The 18809-nt window shown below is 38.6% G+C and overlaps 2 protein-coding genes across 8 annotated transcripts in view; both read left to right on the top strand.

The window, feature by feature from the left end:
* The window catches only part of cfap20dc (CFAP20 domain containing), a 35650-nt gene extending 29048 nt beyond the window's left edge, over positions 1 to 6602 (top strand). For 3 of the 6 annotated variants that reach the window (XM_040002532.1, XM_040002530.1, XM_040002529.1), the window contains exons 15-19: positions 228 to 322; positions 1201 to 2781; positions 4622 to 4728; positions 4830 to 4941; positions 5071 to 6602. In XM_040002532.1, coding sequence (XP_039858466.1) covers positions 228 to 322; positions 1201 to 1319 — 214 coding nt within the window. In that variant the 3' untranslated portion in view covers positions 1320 to 2781; positions 4622 to 4728; positions 4830 to 4941; positions 5071 to 6602. Of the gene's footprint in view, positions 1 to 227; positions 323 to 1200; positions 2782 to 4621; positions 4729 to 4829; positions 4942 to 5070 lie in introns of those variants that run through there. The other 3 variants (XM_040002548.1, XM_040002539.1, XM_040002533.1) reach the window with 3 other exon arrangements.
* A 4859-nt stretch (positions 6603 to 11461) lies between these two features.
* Positions 11462 to 18225, top strand: LOC120715580 (protein FAM107B-like). Of its 2 annotated transcripts, XM_040002635.1 has the most exons (5): positions 11462 to 13035; positions 14391 to 14442; positions 14691 to 14877; positions 14966 to 15125; positions 17239 to 18225. In XM_040002635.1, exons 1-5 carry the CDS (start codon positions 13012 to 13014, stop codon positions 17341 to 17343), a joined length of 528 nt encoding a protein of 175 aa, XP_039858569.1. In that variant the 5' UTR covers positions 11462 to 13011; the 3' UTR covers positions 17344 to 18225. The 2 variants fall into 2 exon arrangements, with proteins under 2 accessions (XP_039858569.1, XP_039858563.1); XM_040002629.1 differs by lacking the exons at positions 11462 to 13035; positions 14391 to 14442 and having other exon boundaries at positions 14449 to 14877.
* The last annotated feature ends 584 nt before the right edge of the window (positions 18226 to 18809 follow it).

Raw genomic sequence — 18809 nt, 5'->3', positions numbered from 1 at the left:
CCGAATGTGGACACTTGGAAGTCACAGCTTGAGTCAAAATCTAATAAGTGATCCTTCAAGTAAAACTGTGGAGCTGCAGAAGAAGTGGCTCAAGGACAGTGGGAGCTTAGATGGGCTTCTCAGAACCCACGATGATGGGACTTCATTGTTAAAATGTCATAGAGTAGGTTGGTAAGTGTAATGGTATGTGTTGTCATGTCTGTCTGCTTTTATGGTCTTTTCCCTAGGGAATGGATGGACGTGCTCAGCCCTCCTATTATGCCTCCCAGCCAGCAGAGAAGGTCAGGCAACACATGGAACAATGGGGGAAGTCTAGTCAGAGGTACAGAAACCTTCATATTAGTCCCTTTGCCTGCAGACTGCCTTTTTGTATGTGAAAGTCAGGAAGACAGAAAACAATCCAGTGCTGTAGCATTAACACTAATGGCACAAATGGATACAGCTAATGGAAACATTCACTGATGTCAGAGCTTGCAGAACTGTTAGGGTACAGAAATCCACCAAAGACTACACACAACATGGTGGGAAAGCAGGTGAAACTGTATCTAATTAAGAATAAAAAAAAAAATAAGAGTGAAGGTCTGTGTCCTCCACATTATGCCAAAGGTCACAAGAGACAGGCTCATTACAGGTCTGTACCCCCTAGATACATGGACAAGGTTAATTGATGAAACCTTTCCAGTTTACAACATCATTTTTAAAGCTCTTACACAATGTGTCTTATAATTAGTTTTCATTATTGTTGCCTGAGTTCTGATAAGATAAAATGTTCGTCCCGGAGCATTCCATAACCTTTTTAGTGTTTAACTGCCCGTCAATTTAACAGCTAAATTCTCATGCTTTAAAGTCGTGGGGATTACAGGGAATCTCTTTACAGCTTCATAATGTGGTACTGGGCCTGGGTGTCTTGGGTCTTGATTGATGAAGAAAAAAATGGCAGCGGCAGAAAACTTAAATCCACCTGAGTCTGAAGGTCACCCCACCATCCAGACTTCTCATTTTATTCCAGTAACAGCTGACAGAGTAGGCTCTTATTCATATCTGCTATGGCTATTCCAGTGTGCATTAAAAACATGATGTCTTACACTTATACATTTTATTTGTGCAAATTCCATTATGGATCGCTGTTGTACTGTTAGTTATGTACTTTTTGAACAGCTACACCCAGTGCCGCTGAATGGTTCTCTGGCTTTATTGCAGGAGGAGATGAGTCAGTGAATGAAGAGGAGAACGAGGAAGAGTATTTGAATCTGCTCTATGATCCTTGCCTGAACTGCTATTTTGATCCAAAGACAGGAAAGTACTATGAACTGGCATAACTTGAAGTCAATTAGAGCCAAAAATAATAAATCAAATTGAAAGTGGATGAATGGCTTCAGGATTTATCAGCTGAGCTTATTGATCGGTATTGAATTCCCAATTCAGAAAAAAATCACTTTCTGTCTATCCGTTCGTTTGTGGAAGCTAACAGGAGCTTTGTGTCACCATATGTAGTGTCATGTAAGTCTGTAAGAGCCTGGGAATGTAATACAGATACTTGCTTTTTGAAAGTTCTTGCTTATTCATTCGCACATGTGATGCTAAAAAGAGTCTGTTCATGAAGCTTGGCTGGCAAACTCTTATCGGGCTTCCTGAAAGAACGTACTGAATCTGTGATATTTCAGTTTTACATGTTACAATACAGATAATTTATGGTGTCACAAAATCATAAAACCATGCTGTGCGTATGTGTAATGTGAATTAAATTAAATTTGAAATAGCAGTGGTTTGAATTTCTTGTGTTTATCTGGATTTAAAATGAGTAATTTGACAGAATTGGGACAAGGATAAAGGAAGATGATTGTTTTTTTAATATACTCAATGCATGTAAAAATCTTCAAAATTAGGATCTCATGGCCTGCAACTGTAACTGGGAGTACAACAGGCGGGTTGCTCATGAGGCTGGCAAGTCTTTTCGTCAGTCTCGCCAAATCACTCATCACACCTGATGAGCGCATGATACCAGCTTGAATCATTATTTTCAGCCTGATATAAACTGTTGCCTAACCATGAAGAAAAAAAATGGCATAAAAGAAAAGAAAATCACATCCTGGGAAATGCTTTATTATTTGTAGAAATTCAGGAAACAATAGCAGAGTGACAAATGTTCAATTTCACAATGTATTGTTTCCAATTAACAGTTACAAGCTGCCAAAACAAGACCTTGGACAGAGAAAAATCAACATTTCTGAATTTTAATGCGCTTATGACTCACAAAACTGGTCCTAGGAACTGTGTGACAGCCTCGAAAAGGCACTGAATGTTACATAAGGAACTGTCTCGCATTTCAAGCATGATCTCAGTGCTTTATATAGTACAGGACCCAATAAAAAAACATGCCAAAGGATCATTAGTTAAAACTGACTTCCTCTCTAAAGTAATCAGACACATACGTCACCATTTGTAAGTACTATGACACTTTAAGAGCGGATCGTTTGCAGCAAAAACGACAGGTCTGAAAATAAGTTTTAAATAGGCCATCGGAAGGTCACGTGACACATAACTTTATGTCACATGGTGTGCTTTAACAGGGGCGGGGAAACAGGTGAAAAAAGCAGAAGCAGGAAGTAAACAGCTGTAGCTTTTACGACTATACTCGGACCAAAAAAAAAAAAAATCGTTTAAATGCTTTTAAATCGCTTCAGTTTGGATCCTTGCAGGCTATAATGTTCACAGTTCGAGGCTGCATAATGAAAATAAGTTAGCCGGGCTTTAAAGGTAACAAGGATGTCTGAACAACAGGTATGTAAGGCCGCATGAGTAATGAGATCCGATAAACTCGAGGTAAAAGTTAAATTAGTTTACAAACACGGTCCCTAATTTATGGCGATGTAACCATTTATACCCATAGTGCAGTGGACTTACTTTAATTTAGATGGAGATTAAGTTTTCGTATCTCTGGTCTCAGCTTGTTGACTTGTAGTGAAATAGCCTGAAGCACTTCTTGGAAGTCTAAAAGCACAAGCTGATATATGACTGAGACTGATGCATTTTGGAGGAACAGTACTCCATTTCCTAAAGCATATTTATACCCCTCTGAATTCACTCAGTGTTACTGTGCACCTCGTCGTCTTTGTGTTGCAGACGTTGCTGTTTTTCAAATTTATCTGGAACCATACAGATGGGTTAGGGTTCCTGTTCCAGTGTGTGTGTGTATTACTGCATATCTACACTTACGTTTTATTATGTAGACATTGCCAGTACTGACTTGAACCCCATTTTTGCCTTCACCGCTGCTTTAATTCTTTGTTGCATAGATTCAACAAAGAGCTGGAACCGTTCCTCAGAGATTGTAGTTCTTATTGAAAAGATATCATCACAGAGTTGCTGCACATCTATGATTCATCCTATTCTACCACACCCCAAAGATGCTTTTTGGATTGTGATCTGGTCACTGTCATGAATTTGAGATAATTTGAGCTTTGTGACATGTTGCATTATCCTGCTGGAAGCAGCCATAAGAACATTGGTACACTTTAGTCATAAAGGAAGGGGCATGGTCGGCAACAACTGTGCCGAGAAAGTATCTCCCACATCATTACAACAGCACCGCCACCAGCCTGAACCGTTGATGCAAGGCGGGATGGAGCCGTGCTTTCATGTTGTTTACATCAAATACTGATCTGAATGTTGCTGCAGAAATCAAGACTCATCAGAGCAGGCATTATTTTTCAGATCTCCTATTGTTCATTTTTGGGTAACCTGTGAAAATTGTAGCTTCGGTTTCCTGTTCTTAGCTGACAGGAGTGGTACCTGGCTCTTCTGCATAACGTAACAAGTGGTTATTTGAGTTACTGCTGCCTTTCTAATAGCTCGAAGCAGTCTGGCCATTCTCCTCTGACCTCTGGCATCAACAAGACATTTTCTCCCAGAGAACTGCCACTCACTGGATATGTTCTCTTTTTCAGACCATTTTCTGTAAACTCTAGAGATGGTGTAGGAAAATCCCAGTAGGTGAAGTTTGTGAAATACTCAGACTGGCCCATCTGGCACCAACAACCACGCCACATTCAAAGTCGCTTAAATCATCTTCTCTGTTCTAATGCTTAGTTTGCACTTCAATACCTTTATCATGTCTCCTTGTGTAAATGCACTGAGTTGCTGCCAGTAGTAAACAAAAGAGAAAAAATGAGCTTCATAACCATCAAACCCCACCCATCTCTGTTTGGTTGATTGTGATTTTGTTTGGCACCACCAAACAAAATTGTTCGTGTTCAATGTCACATTTTGGTCACGCTCCATCTGAATTATTGCTACAGAGATTAATTTTGTCATACTTTGTTCCAAATCATGTAATGGACAGGCGCGACTTAAAGATATTATAGTGATCTGCAGTACGCTGTGACGAAATGTCATCCGGATTGCATCAGTTTCTCCTCTTGGCCAGAGACTTGCAGCCCTGCTGCTGAGCTTTTGGGATGTACCCCACCACTATGATTTATAATGCACCGCTGTTCAGCTGTCATATCTCCTGCTGTATTTCCTTTTTATCTTTGCCACACTTCATGAACTGAGCTGTTAGGTTTATGGGCTCTTTAACTACCCCACTGTTAGATCTTATTGGATTCATTTGTCTTTTTAGGCCGGGTTAAGGCTTCACCCCGGGATTATTGCATCAGTGATCTTGGTGTCTGCGGTGGCGGTAGCTGCTGCCGTATTGATCATCCGAAAATACTGCTTCCCAGTCAAGTAATGAAAATTTATTAATGAGCCTTAACGTGTTTATTTTAAACACTTAGATTGCAGTAAAAACAACTCACCCTGGTTTTGCCACATAACTTTCTTATCAGTGAGGCAACTTACAGATACTCAGTGCTGAGACAGATGGAGGAGGGGCATTCAGCAGCGGCAGAGGAGGATGGCGACAGGAGGTCGCGCACAGTGGGAGAGGATTCAGACGAGGTCAGTGCATCGTGGCTTCTCTGATTGTAGCTTTCGCTGTCATCTCTCTTCCAGTACAAGCTAGCACCACTGTATCCTTCCTAATCACATCACAAGTCAATTTCAACTTCCTTTTCTCTCCCCTTACAGGATCTTTTGGAATAAATCTCCAACTGGGAAGCTGCTGGACTGACTGCAATGGAGTTTATTCTATAAACTGTGTGGTGTACGAATGAAATGGAGGATTGTTTTCGTAGCGGGGGTAAAAAGCGAGCCACGAATGTGAAAACCAAAAATATACAATTACAGATAAAATAAGTGAGGAAATAGTATTCAGTATTTGCAGTTATATCTTAAACTGTAATTCTGAGATTAAATGTGATTTCTATTTGTGCAGCTTCATACTCTTAGATGTGAAATAATGACCTTCATTTGAATCATCACTGACATTTTCTTTTCTTTTTTTCCCTTTTTTACACATAACACATGACATTTGATGTCTTTGGCTACTACCCAACCCTCTGATGGGTGGAGGTTGTTCCCGCAGGCACAGCTCAGGGCTTAAAAAAGGTGTTCTTTTTTTCCAGCATAAAACTCATTTAATCCTTATTTCTCACAATCAATATTCTGCTAAAATATGCTACAATAAAACAGCCAACAAAACATTCAGTGTTAGCTGTGGTAGATAAGAGTCGTAATGAATTGTCAACAAAATTGAATGTGTTATTTGGCGATACGGTCAGTGTATTAAAGCAGCAATTCATGCAGCCTTTTTAAATTATTCTTTTATTTTGGAAAGCCTGATAACTACTGAGCTATCTGCACATCTTTCAGCTGCATTTATTTTGTTGTTGTTTTTTGGACGAATGGAGCTCTGAGACCTATGCGTTTGATAAGACTTGTGGGTATGTGATTTGGATGCTAATGCTGCTGATCATATGGAGAGTCAACACTCCACTATTTACTCCATTATTTCCACTATTTAACTTTAAATGACGACCCTTACCTTAAATATAAAATCTAAAGCGGAACATTATTTCCTGTATTATTTACTGGCAGTGCAATAAATGTCAGTGGGACATTGAAAGGGCAGACGCACTCACATTCGCTCAATGTTTGTCTGAAAAAGTCTGCCACAGAACATGTAAATGTGCAATGCTATGAATTAAGTGGTTGTTACAAAGTCGCACATGGAGATGTGATGTTTCGCACACCCCAAATGATGTGCAAAGGTAGTCAAAATAGGACTTCAGCTGTCTGCCAGTTGGGCAGTTTCCCTTTGAAAGGATTTGCTGTTTCATCGTTCCACTTAAAGGCAATTTGCAGTTTAGTCCACTGGGTCTTTAATGTAGCGCTTGGCTGAATGATGTACCCTGATCTTTCTGACAGCCATACTTGTCACAGATAGAAAAAAAGCCACTTACCTGGTTGGGAGCTGCAAGTGAACATTCTGACGTGAACGTCAGTGTCACAGCTCAAACTAACGACTGGTTCATTTTAGGTTATTCGTGTGATCAACAAATCAGACACCGAGACCCGATTCTTGTGTTTTCCAATCATCTTTTGCTGTGTAGTTACTGATGTTGATGTGGATCAGTATTTATAAAACCTACTGTATCTTTTTATTTATTTTGTGGACATCTGAGATCTAAATCTGCTGGTTATTAAACATATTAATCATGTGGACTGGTTAAGTGTGCTCTGTATGTACTCATTTTCTCCCCAGTTTGTTACCTTGTTGATTTGTGTCCTTATATAAAGGGAATGTTTTATTAAATGTAGCTCTGGAATAAAAAATCCAGGAGCTATGGAGTCAAATGTTGAAAAATATTGCCGGCGTTCATTTGATTGCTGTCTGCAGAATGTCAATAATCATACAAAAGGAAAGCGATTCCCTCACTGTGTGCTTTGTGTTACCGCTGATCAGTAAACGGCAGTACACAAATACCACCTGCTGGTCACCTTTAGTAATACATCATCGTCACCTGAAATTGGTGTGAACATAATGTGAAATCCTTGATACTAAATAGTTTTGTGCTTTGTTTGTAATTCTTCAGCCTTTCAAGGTTTTAAACAATCTTAAAAGTTCTGATAGGAATTCAGTTGGTGAGTTCAAACAAAGCAGAAACACAACAGCACTCTTCAACATCCCAGGCTCCTTGTGTGATACCTTCTGTCTTATTCAAGGGTGTTAAGGCAAGACGATTTTAATCCAAAAGCCATGCTTTGTACAAGGGAGTCAAAATCCATTTATTGGAGTTTAGTTGATGATTCTGTGGTAAAATCATGTAAAGTTAAGTAGTAAATCTGTTAAACTTCATTTGGCTACAAATATGGAAAAATAATTGGTAATTTTCAGCTCAACAAGTCTGTTTGGTTGTTTTGCTGAATCTGTAAAAGTGCTTCACACTTGTCATAAGAAGAAAACGAAACACAAATTTAGAAGAAAAGAGTACATCCCTTCATACTGTTTTGAGGAATTTATGCCGGGAAGATCTGATGCTGATGCTGTCCTGGAGGAAAACAACACCTTTGCAACATTTTAGATAAATTGGTACAATAGCTTGATGAGGGGGAAACAGCTCAAGCAGAAAAGAGCTCAACAAAATAAAACAAAATTGAGTAGCTAGAAAAAAACTAAAGGCAATAAAATAAAATGGCTCGATGAGTGTAAGAGCTCAATAAAATTAAACAAAAAATAAAAACAGATCACTACGTGTAATAGGAAATAAACGGCGAGATAAAAGTGTAGCAAACAGTGCAGTTTGAAATAAAGCCCATAAAACGAGACTATAGTATTATCTCCATGATAGATGTGCCGGTTGTTGTTATTGGACGAGGTTGTAAAGATCTGTATCCGTCCACGTGGCAGCAGAGCGAAATCAGTCTGTTAGAGAAAATGATCATTGTGTTCATCTGTGCGCTCGATTTGCCAGAATATGATACAAGGAGATGCTGTTTTTGTTTACGAGCTCTCCAGGCAGGAAAGGCTCGAGCTCAGCTACTGCTGAAGGATCAGCAGGGCAGATGCTTTGTGACAGACAGGCTTGACCTCCTCTTTGGGGATTACCACGTCTTTCACCATCTAAAGGTGACTAATGGCTTATTCCTGTGCCAACAACGCGTTTGTCTTAAATGCCTTAAAAAACACCAGCTCTATTGCCCTGTCGTTGTGTTTTTTATTCTAGATAATTGACTTCTCGTTGTCCGCCGTGGTCAGCTTTCCAGGTTTTGTGAGTTACTTTCCCATTTGATTCTGCTATGTTTCTTTTCAGCAACGCTGTCTTTGCCCTTTCCCATAGTTATTTTTTAGTTCTGAGTAAAATCTTTTGATTTTTTTTTCTTTTCTAGTTTCTAGCATGTTTTTTTTTCTGTGTATGAGCTGCTTTATGCAGATCCTTCCACACATCATATGGGTTTTTACCCAAATTTACATACAAATGGAAAACTCTGACAGCTGGTACAATGATTCTTTAAATCCCCTTTTTCTCTTACTCATCCCATTTGAAATATGAGGCTTTTGGGCCATCCTCGGTGTCTTTTCTCTCTCTAGGTTTCAGAGGCTTGTTTATACACCTGCAACACACAATCGGCTGTTTGCAAGCCTTGTTGTTGACTACAAATAGTATCTGTTACTTGTGGACACCTTCCTTTGTTTGACATTGTGAAAAGGAGAAACTTAATCATCTAGTTTTCAGTAGCTATATACATGTATCACAGAAAGAAGGGTTTTTCCCACAAGTGATGGGTTATAGGAATTATCAGGATGCGTTTTCACAGATGAGATGACACCAAAGCTCTGCTAGCATGTCTTTCTTTTCTCAGTTCTTCAGGTGAGTTTGAAAGGTCTCAACTCTTCCCCTCAGGACTGAAAAAAAAAAGCTCTCTGATCTGTTGCAGATATGAAATATCGAGGTAAGCTTTTCCTTCATTTCGCAACAGCTGCTTTTAGTTGTGTGACTGCAGATTTGATCTACTATCTTTTTACTGTTGACAGCTGTTTTGCCCCTTGCTGCTGTAATTATTGTCCTCCTAATCACATGGGGAATATCCATCAATTCATCCGTAGCACAGGAGAGAGAAAGGAATACTCTCGGTGAGATGTTTTGCTTATTAAATCCGGAGCTACAGCTTTTTAGTGACAGTTTATGCCTGCTGTCTCCACCATACTGTCTCATTTCTTTCAACTTAGGGTTTTATAATGCAGATCAAGTCAAAGCGAATCTCAAACAATGTCTTTTTAGCAACATTGTACAAAGTATTTATTTCTCACATGTCATTATCTGAGTTTAAATATGGTAAAATCACAGTATTCCTGCAGTAAAATCTTTTCTGTGTCTTTTTAGCTCCACCTACGTCTGTGCCAAAGTGCAGCCTCTCTAGAGTGTGTCCACCCAACCATATTGCTTTACGTATCAGGAGCGGCGCCGCTGATATTGTCGGGCCAACAGTCTGTTTTGATGGCAAAATGTATGTATTAATTTGGTAACACCTGAATTAACAGAGTACTTTAAAAAAAAAAAAAACAAGATTCTGCAGTGAAACTGAACCCTGTCAGTGCTTCAACAGCATAATGAGCCATGCACTGAATAACGTGGGACCAGGGCTAAACATTGCAGTGATAAATGGTGAGTATAATACTCAGACTTCTCATAAACATGCATAAACATTGAAAAAATGAACTGGTAAAATAGTCTTTTAAAGATTCGTAATAACCAATAATAGTAGCTTAATAATAATATTAATAATAATACCATAATTCTAACTTGGAAATAGCTGGTCTGGAGTCTTAGTGTTTTTATGTGCCGTGCAAAAGTCTTGCACATTCTCTTATTTCTTTATATCTTCCAGCGAATCAAACATTCTTTAAACTTTTAAAAGTGCTCTTGAGCAATAGTTTTCCAGGATTTCTGAAGATTTTTCAAAGTTTATCATTTATCATCAGTCTAGACTTTGTACCTGAGCATTTTCAGAGGAATGTTTGTTTGTTAAGCACCGACCTATGATTCATTCAAGCATAAAAAAAAGGCACCTAACATAACAGACAACTTAGCGAGGAAATAATTTTAAATGATAACTTTGGGGACTTTGTTACTAGCAGCCTGTTGCAAAAAATCAATCAATAATGAAAAAACACCCACAAAAAAAACCTGTTTTTTTTGCATCAGCAAAGTCATTAGCAAAACACTATTAGTAGAAACTGTGGCATATCTTGGCATGGTGTGCAGCGTGTCCTTTAATGGTTTTTGGACAAGTGGAGGAGAAAGGAAGAAAGAGATTTTATAAGAGATAACAATCTGACACAGGACCTGATAGATGCATCTACGCCTTCATCAGAAAGATCTGAATGTGTGGCTGTGGAGATGAATCCAAATTTGAAATATGTGATTCAAATCATTGTCAGTAAGTACAGAGGAGGTCAGGAGAGAGGTACAATAGTGAATGCCAACAGCCATTTTTAAAACACGACGGAGGCTCTGTTGTGATTTGGAGCTGCGTTTCGGTCAATGGCGTTGGGGACATCATGTCAAGATTTGTGGAATTATTAACCCAGAAAAAAAGCGATCCACTGCGCAATACTGTCTGAAAAGTGTCCCACAGTGACAATGATCCCAAACACACTGGCGATACATAAAAAGGCATACCTGGATAGAAAAACACTATCAGTCATGGACTGGCCATCTGTTTTTTTTCACAGAACTCAACACATCACTGCATCTATTTCCATTCTTCCTTGCAAAATAGGAAGAATTGCATTGTGACTCTAGATTTTGTGCAGAACTGCATGCATAATATTCTTCTGTCTGTTATTATTATAGTTATTCTGATCATATGCAATTTTTTAATCATAGGTGAAACTGGAGTTGTAGAAAAATCTGTCTGTCTTAACATGAAAACAGGAGGTAAGCGCTTTTCTTTCTTTAAATCTTCTAATCAAGTTTTTGATTTAATCTTGTAAGGGAGCTTTGACTTTCTTTTTTTTTTTTTTCAATTTTATACTCTGACAAAAGACCCAAAAGACATCCTTGCACACCTGAAGAAGATAAAACGTGGAATGATCGTTTTGGTGGCCTCCTTTGATGATGTCACACAAAAGTAAGTCCATATCTAAGTTATTCAACATTTAAAACAAATTTAATGTCAGAAAATGTGACCTGCTCTACTACTTTGTGGCAGAATGACAAATGAAATGAGGGAGATATTCAGTGAAATGGGAAGCACTTTGATCAGGTCTGTAAAGCGCAGAGACAGCTGGGTGTTTGCTGGAAGAGCAGGCACAAAAATCAAAAGCCTCTTTGAGAAGGTTAGTGAACCTGTTAAGTGCAGTTTCATTTGTTCTATTTGTGTCAGAAAAGACCATCTATTTTAAAATCTGCTGCCTGGAAGGGGAAAAATGATAAAAACAACCGTTCTCTTCTCCTCTGTTCATCTGTCAGCAAGCTGTTAATGATGAAAAAAACAACATTTATGGAGGATGGCCAGAGATGGTGGAGGTGGGCGGCTGTTTCCCAAGAGTCTTCAGCGACTGACTGACTGACTTACATAAACATTAATTAACATGAACTGTAAAAAGTGACTGCATTTTTTTTTTTAATGGCAAAACATACCTGTCTATAATTTCAGTAAAAGCACATATTAATATTTTCCCTACATTACATGGTAGAGATCACCTGTGGATCATCGGTGAGGAAAGATGATTACGTGACTTTGAAGATGGCATGGTTGTTGGCCTGTCTATTTCAGAAACTGCTGACCTACTGGGATTTTCCCACACAACCATCTCTAGGGTTTCCAGAGAATGCTCCAAAAAAGAAAAATTATGAATGGCCAAACTGCTTTGAGGTGATAGGAGCTCAAATAACCATCCATTATAGTCAAGATATGCACAAAAATACACAGTGCATTGAATCCAGAAACAGATGGGCTGCAGCAGCAGAAGAAGACCACACCAGCTGCTGTCAACTAAGACCTGGAAACTGAAGCTGCAGTTTTCTTATGTAATACTATGCATGAGTATCAATTTCTGCTGAAACCTGCAGATGGGAGCGTGAGAATTTGACCTAAATAACATGAAAGCATGGGTCCATCCTGTCTTGTTTCAGTGGCTCAGGCTGCAGCTGGTGGTGTAATGGTGTTTATTTTGTTGTCACACTTTGGGCTCCTTAAACACCACAGCCCACCTAAGAATTGTCGACCATGTCCATCCCTTTATGACCGCGGTGCCTCCATCTTCTGATGGCTGCTTCCAGCAGAATAACACACCATGTCACAAAGCTCAGAACTCACTGTCATGGTTTTTTGACCTTGACAGTAAGTTCACTGTACTATAATGGCCTCCCAGTCCAATCCTTCAAGGATTAGTATTTCTTCCCCCGTTGATATTCCTTGATATTTTTATCCTAATGAAAGCTCCAAGTATAGATTAGTGATTGTGGGCTGTATAGTAAATGTTCAAATAGTAGAAGTCAAGTTACTGAGTACTGTGCACATATCTCTTACTAATGGCCTTGAAACACTTTTGTTCCTTTACAACAAAGCTTCTTTACCACTAGACTAATTACTTTGGTCCAGTGGTTCAAAGCATACAGCGACGGCTCCTGTAAGGGGGTCACAAGTTTAAATGTGACAGATTAGAAAATGATTAATGGGACAGAGAAGAAGTAGTTCTGTTCTCTTGTAATTTTATAGACTTTTCCCCGAGCCTTGTGTGGTTAATTTAAAATCTTAAATCTTTTTAGCTAAATCCATCCAGCCATCCATTCATCCATTTAGCCGGCCTATGGCAGTGCTTTAAAATAAACAGTCCAATAAAATGCATGTATACAAATTTACTTAAATACAGCACTTAATGAGTAGGTATAGAGTTAAATGTTTTGGCTTTTTTTGCTGAACACCTTTAGTCTGCTCAACAGGAGCTTTTCTCGGTAGAGGCTTCCCTCTGGTCCAAACACAGGGCACTTTCCTCCCTCTGTGGCATTCTTGGCTGCTGGAGCAGAGAGAGAGGGTAACCTCAAATTATTGCTGAAACCCCGTAAAGTGTGAACCAAACGGAATCTGTGCAAGCACCAAATCTGGACTCACTCTGAAGACATGGGAGTCACTCATGGGAAGAAGGTAAGTTTGTCGTTATCGTCCTAATTTTCATTTAAAGTACTTTGGGAGCATCAGGAGGTGTGCGCGCGTGCATGTGTGTGTGTGTTTGTGTGTGTAAGTGGTATTTTCAGAATTCAAATGTTGTAAGTGACACAACCTGTCACTTACAATACTGTAAGTTGTTTATATTTACCAAAGTATAACTTTACTGCTATCCTTAAATTGGTTTTCCTTTTGCTTTTAAAATAAAGTTCCGTCTGTAATACTCGATATATACTTTGCTATTACCTGGTTATAACTTTGTTTTGCTTAGTTATTACCTCGTCGCTGTACTTTGGTATCATTGTGTTATTACTGAGCTTGACATGAAGTGCTCACAGCTTTTGTCCTACAGTACCATTTTTCCTGTGGCAGATTTTTCTCTTACTGACATCTCTCGTTTTTGTTACCCATTGCTCAAAGGCAGTGAATGCTTAAACAAATATTGGTTTTTATATCCAACTGAAAAAATGCACTCTGAAAAATACACTCTGAGAAGCTGCCCTTGGAGACTGTTTATCCTGTCATGTCCTATTAATTCTTCTCCCTACAATATCCACTGTGTGAGCTTTACAAAACAAGACCCCCCCCTGAAAAAAACAGTGGCTAGCAGCAATTTGTCATTAAAATGTATTCATTCCTCATCTAGATTCCCTCTCATTCTGACAATTTACTGTCATCTTGTATTTTTTCCATTTATTTGGATATTGTTGCTGGAATTTGATCACATTGAGCATTCAAATTCTTTTTTTTTTTGCCTGTTTAAATGTAGCTCAAATGTCACTATGGCAAGCTGGAAAGCTCCGAAGTAGCAGACAGTTTTCAAACAAAACAGGTTTTATGCTACCATGCATGCTTTTCCTGCATATTTATGAAATACTTCAGTAAGCAACAAAAACAGTTCAGAGCTGAAAGAACTGTTTATTCAGCTGTCCAGACTGATTCACAGAGGATAATGATTCTTGTCCCAGCTATTAATTCTGCTTAAATTCCAGCAAGCAAATAACTCAGTGGGAATTAACTGTGTTTTGTTTGATCCTGTCATTAATGAGGTGGCAGCCTTCCACCTCAACAGTAAGGGTTCTCGCTTCACTGGACATGTGTAAGGAGCTGACACTTCATTTGTCTGTCAGCATCATAATGCAGCTTTGTGTTTGTGCTATTTCCAATAAGATGCAGTGTTGACTCTACTCGGAGATTTCTATTTGTTTCCTTTTCCCTGTGCTGCTTTTATTTTTGCATGTACGTATCTATAAAACAGCAATATTTGTCTGGGGGATGTTGGTATCTCTAGGATGTATTATTTCCTTTCCCCCCCACCTTTTTTCTGTTGACAGAGAGATCTTCAGCATTTTCCAGGTAGAGATGAGACACAGTTTCATTTGTATGGTGAGGAAATATCAGAGTGATGTTGTATATCCTGTCTAGTTGAAATACTGTTGTAATATATAGATTATAAATTTGTTGTTTTAACAGTAAAACCTTTTTACCTCATTAAAGCTTGTTAAAAATGTGTCTGGCAAACCTTAGAGTGAGTTTGGTATGTAAAACTGAATCTTACAAATCTGAGGCAGAATTCCACCCAGAAATCATTTTGATAGGAAAACATATTTATGTAAACTGTTTGTTCCCTTTAGCCTCCATGATGCAGACTCATCAAACCAAACTTGAAGGCCGATTTTCAGAGCTTCAGGCTTTTCCATCCCAACTACAGAGTGAGGAGGAGAGCAGTAATCTAATCAGACCCCTAAAAGCTACTAGTGCGATAACTGCCCTGGAGAGCCACCGGGAGCTGCATAAGGAACTGCGGATGACCCACAAGAGGTTGGGCAGAGAGATTAAAGGTCAGAAATGTTCATACTCCAGTGTCATTGCTTGCATAAACCATTAAGTGTGTCTGTGTGCCTGAAAGGAAGAGAGTGTCTCAAGAAGGAAAGACTGAACTCCAGCGAGTTCTGGAAAAAAGGAAATGGGAACAAAGATTGAAAGCGAGCAGGGATCAAGAGGAGGCAAAGAAGAAGACATCAGAGCTACACCAAGAGCTGCTGAAAAGACAACAGAGGCTTGAAAATGTGAGCACAGGACACACAGCATTTTTTCTTTTATACATTTACTCATGAATATTCTTGTTACACATACACACACACAAGCATGTCTGCTTTGCTATCCTCGTGGGGACATCCCATTGACATAATGCTCTCCCTAGCTTCCACTTACCCTAACCCTAACCATCAAAAATGAATGCCTAAACCTAACCCTTAGCCTAAAGCTAACCATAACCTAATTGTAACCCTGACACTAAAACCACATTTTGAGTCTCAAAAATGGCTTCAACCTTGTGAGGACAGCCACTTTTGTCCTCGCGTTACTGTTGGTCCCCACAACTATGGCAACACTCCAATTTTTGGTCCTCACAAAGATGTCTAAACAGGTACACACACACATACACAGGTATATCACACTCACCAGCTACTTTGTTAGGTACACCTGCTTATTGCAGCTACTCAGTACATTTAGTCATGTAGATATCAAGACAACCTGATGACGTGCATCAGCACAGGGAAGAAGGGTGATTCAAGTGACGTTGAATGTGGTGTGGTGGGTGGTGGCAGGCAGAGTGGTCTGAGTATTTCAGAAACTGCTAATCTATCTGCTGAGATGTTCTTGCACAACTCTAAGGTTTGCAGAGAATGAAAAAGAGAGGTCAGGGGAGAATGGGTGGACTGCTTCGAGCTTAGAGTGGGCAACAGTTACTCAAACAACCAAGGTATGGAGAAGAGCATAACTGAATGCATCAAACCTTGGAGCAGGTGGGCTTCAGCAGCAGAAGACCATGGTGGGTGCCACTCCTATCACAGGAACAGGAACAGGAAACTGAGGCTACAATTTCCATGTACTCAACAGAAAATCTTGGTTTCTGCTACAACATTTTGGTCATAGGGTCAGATTTGGCATAAACAACATGATAGCAGGGATCCATCCTGCCTTGTATCAATGATTCAGCCCGCTGATGGTGGTGTAATGGAGTGCAGATGATTTTCTCGGCACACTTTGAGCATCATTTAAGCAACACAGACTATCTGAGTGCTGTTACTGACCATAATCATTCTTTTATGACCACAGTGTGCTCATCTTCTGATGCCCTAATTCCAGCAGGATAACACACCATGTCATAAAACTCAAATCATCACAAACTGGTTTCTTGAACATTGACATCGACTTCACTGTACTCAAATGACCTCCACAGTCACCATATCTCAGTCCAATATAGCACCTTTGGGATGTGGTGGAATGGAAAAAGTCATATCATGGATGTGACAAATCTGCAGCCACTGTGTGATGCTATCATGTCAATATGAAGCAAAATCTCTGAGGAATGTTTACAGCACCTTGTTGAGTCTGTGCCATGATGGACTAAGGTAGTTCAGAAGGCAAAAGAGGGTCCAACCCAGTGCTAGCAAGGTGTACCTAACAATAATGTTTTCTGTAATCATGGAAATATAAAGAAACAGAACATTAAGTTGTTCTGCATACAGCCAGTTGAGGGCAGTCTAGTCCACTCTGGGGTCCAATAGCGCAACAAATCTATTTCTCTGCTGGACAGTTTACCTTTGTTTAGCATTAGCTTCTAGCTACATGGCCTAACAGTGAATCAGGGATCACTGATGATTTCAAATATGTCATATCTATGCAATGTTATGCAATATAAATATCAATATGACCTTTTTTAAATATTTTGTCACAAATAAAAGATCCTGCAAAAGGTTTAAACAAAGGACTCAATTGCAAAAGGAAAATAAGAAAAAAGAAATAGACACAGTGGGTGTATTACAGTCTTGGTGTTACAATAACGAGGCTCTTTTAAATGTGTAAATGTAATTCTTTTAGCCAGAAGAGATGGAGGCTATTTTTTCAGTACAGTTCATGAAATCTGTAAAATATATAGAATCTCTGCCTGTCAAATAAATGTAATTGTGTAAAGTCAACATACTGAGTAAAGGCTTCGCCTCTGAATTCTACTAAATTCATGCATAAGAAGGAAACAATGTGAGCACATACACTGTGTACTTTATGTCTGCACTCAGTTAAATGTACTTAAGCTTAATTCCATGAATGTATTTAGGTAATTCACTACAGTTTATATGATTTGTGTCATTTCTAAGTTGTTTTCTCTTTTCTCCACAGCTGGAAAAAGATCAGAAAGTTAAACAAGAAGAACCAGAGTTCATCCAAGTCAAAGAGAGACTGAGGAAGACTGCAGTGCCCTGTGCAAGGGCAAAAGAAGTGTGACCGTTTTATAACTACGTGTGTGTTTTGTATTCACAGTCGGTGCAATTGACTGTTGGGAATAACTGACCTGGTGAAGGATTCTTCTGCTATAAATAGAATAGATAGATAATACAGCTCAATGCTCATGATCGAGGCGACACCTTCTGGTCAAGTGGAGACACGTCATCACTGTGAATAGTGTCTTTTGTGTTTCTTTTGTTTTTCTTCTCAATACTTTGGTTAAATGTGACTTCGAGCAAAATGTTCAGTAGAAAAAGAAAACTATAAAAAAATTGTATTGTATACAGAGATTGTTGCTTCTTTTTTCTCCAGCGGCACAATTTATTAGGTGTTTATTTTGTCCATTTAATCCATAATAAAACATTTTTTACATGCTTTCTATCTACATTCTTACTGTGTTCAGAATTTTTGACATTCATATTATTAGCTGACAGAAGAACCTCATACCATACATACTGTATACTAGACAAGCAAACGTGCACATTTGTGATTAATGTTACCACTGACGATTACTCTAGATCTGTAGATATGAAATATACTTTAAATACTTTTTAATCAAACAAATTTGATCGTGGTTATTTTAAAAGTTGTAATTTTGTAGTATTGAGATTGGTGAGTTAAGAAGCGCCGCATTTAAAAAAGTGAATGCATTGCCTTTTGCAGACTATTTGAAATCAGCACACTTTACATTTCTACAGTTTCACCTGAAATCTTTCAGAAACCTGGTCATTATATTATGACAGAACACACAATGCATAGACAAGGAAGTTTTATTTCAGTTTCAGCAATCATATCTCTGTGGGTACAAATCTTATTTTCTTACATCTTGTTCAATAACCCATGATGCATTGCATCCATACATTTGTAGCTCAAAACAGCTTTTACAAAAAAGGATATACAATATATACTTATATTTATATTTATATATATAATATACACGTGTTTCTTTATGAATTTAGATGTGTTTTTAATGGGTAATATAAGCTTTAAAAAAAACACAGCCAAGTGGAAACAAATCCCAGGAAAGGTTGAACAGAAGGTCATTACCAAACATATAATAGCCAGTTTCTCAAAGTCATCAACACTGGCTATCTTACAGTTAACATTAAGCCCTTCAAACACAGTTTGCATATTTTCCACAATTACAGTCATGTAAATCCAGAGTGATAGCCTTCTTTTACTGTACTATATGTATCAATAACAAAATGAGGGGAAATAATAATACGAGTGGGGGAAATAAACAGGTTTAAATTCAACTAAAGTGGACTGCTTGCGTACTAATGTAACACAACACAACAAGTGTCAGGATTTAAGTAATTCTAGCAAGGTGTTGGAGGGAAAATGCTTTGTCACACTCCTTTTCTTTTTTAAATCTCTCGAAGGCCGTCCTTCACCTGAGTCATACATTTAAAAAATGATGACATGCTTGATCTGTATCTTTAGTAAAGCATTCCAATTTCCCTGTA

The sequence above is a fragment of the Simochromis diagramma genome, unplaced genomic scaffold (assembly GCF_900408965.1).
Source record: "Simochromis diagramma unplaced genomic scaffold, fSimDia1.1 OVJJ01000320.1, whole genome shotgun sequence".
In the NCBI taxonomy this organism is placed as follows: domain Eukaryota; kingdom Metazoa; phylum Chordata; class Actinopteri; order Cichliformes; family Cichlidae; genus Simochromis; species Simochromis diagramma.
The sequence above is the reverse complement of the archived record's forward strand: the minus strand, read 5'-3'. Positions and strand labels throughout refer to the sequence as shown.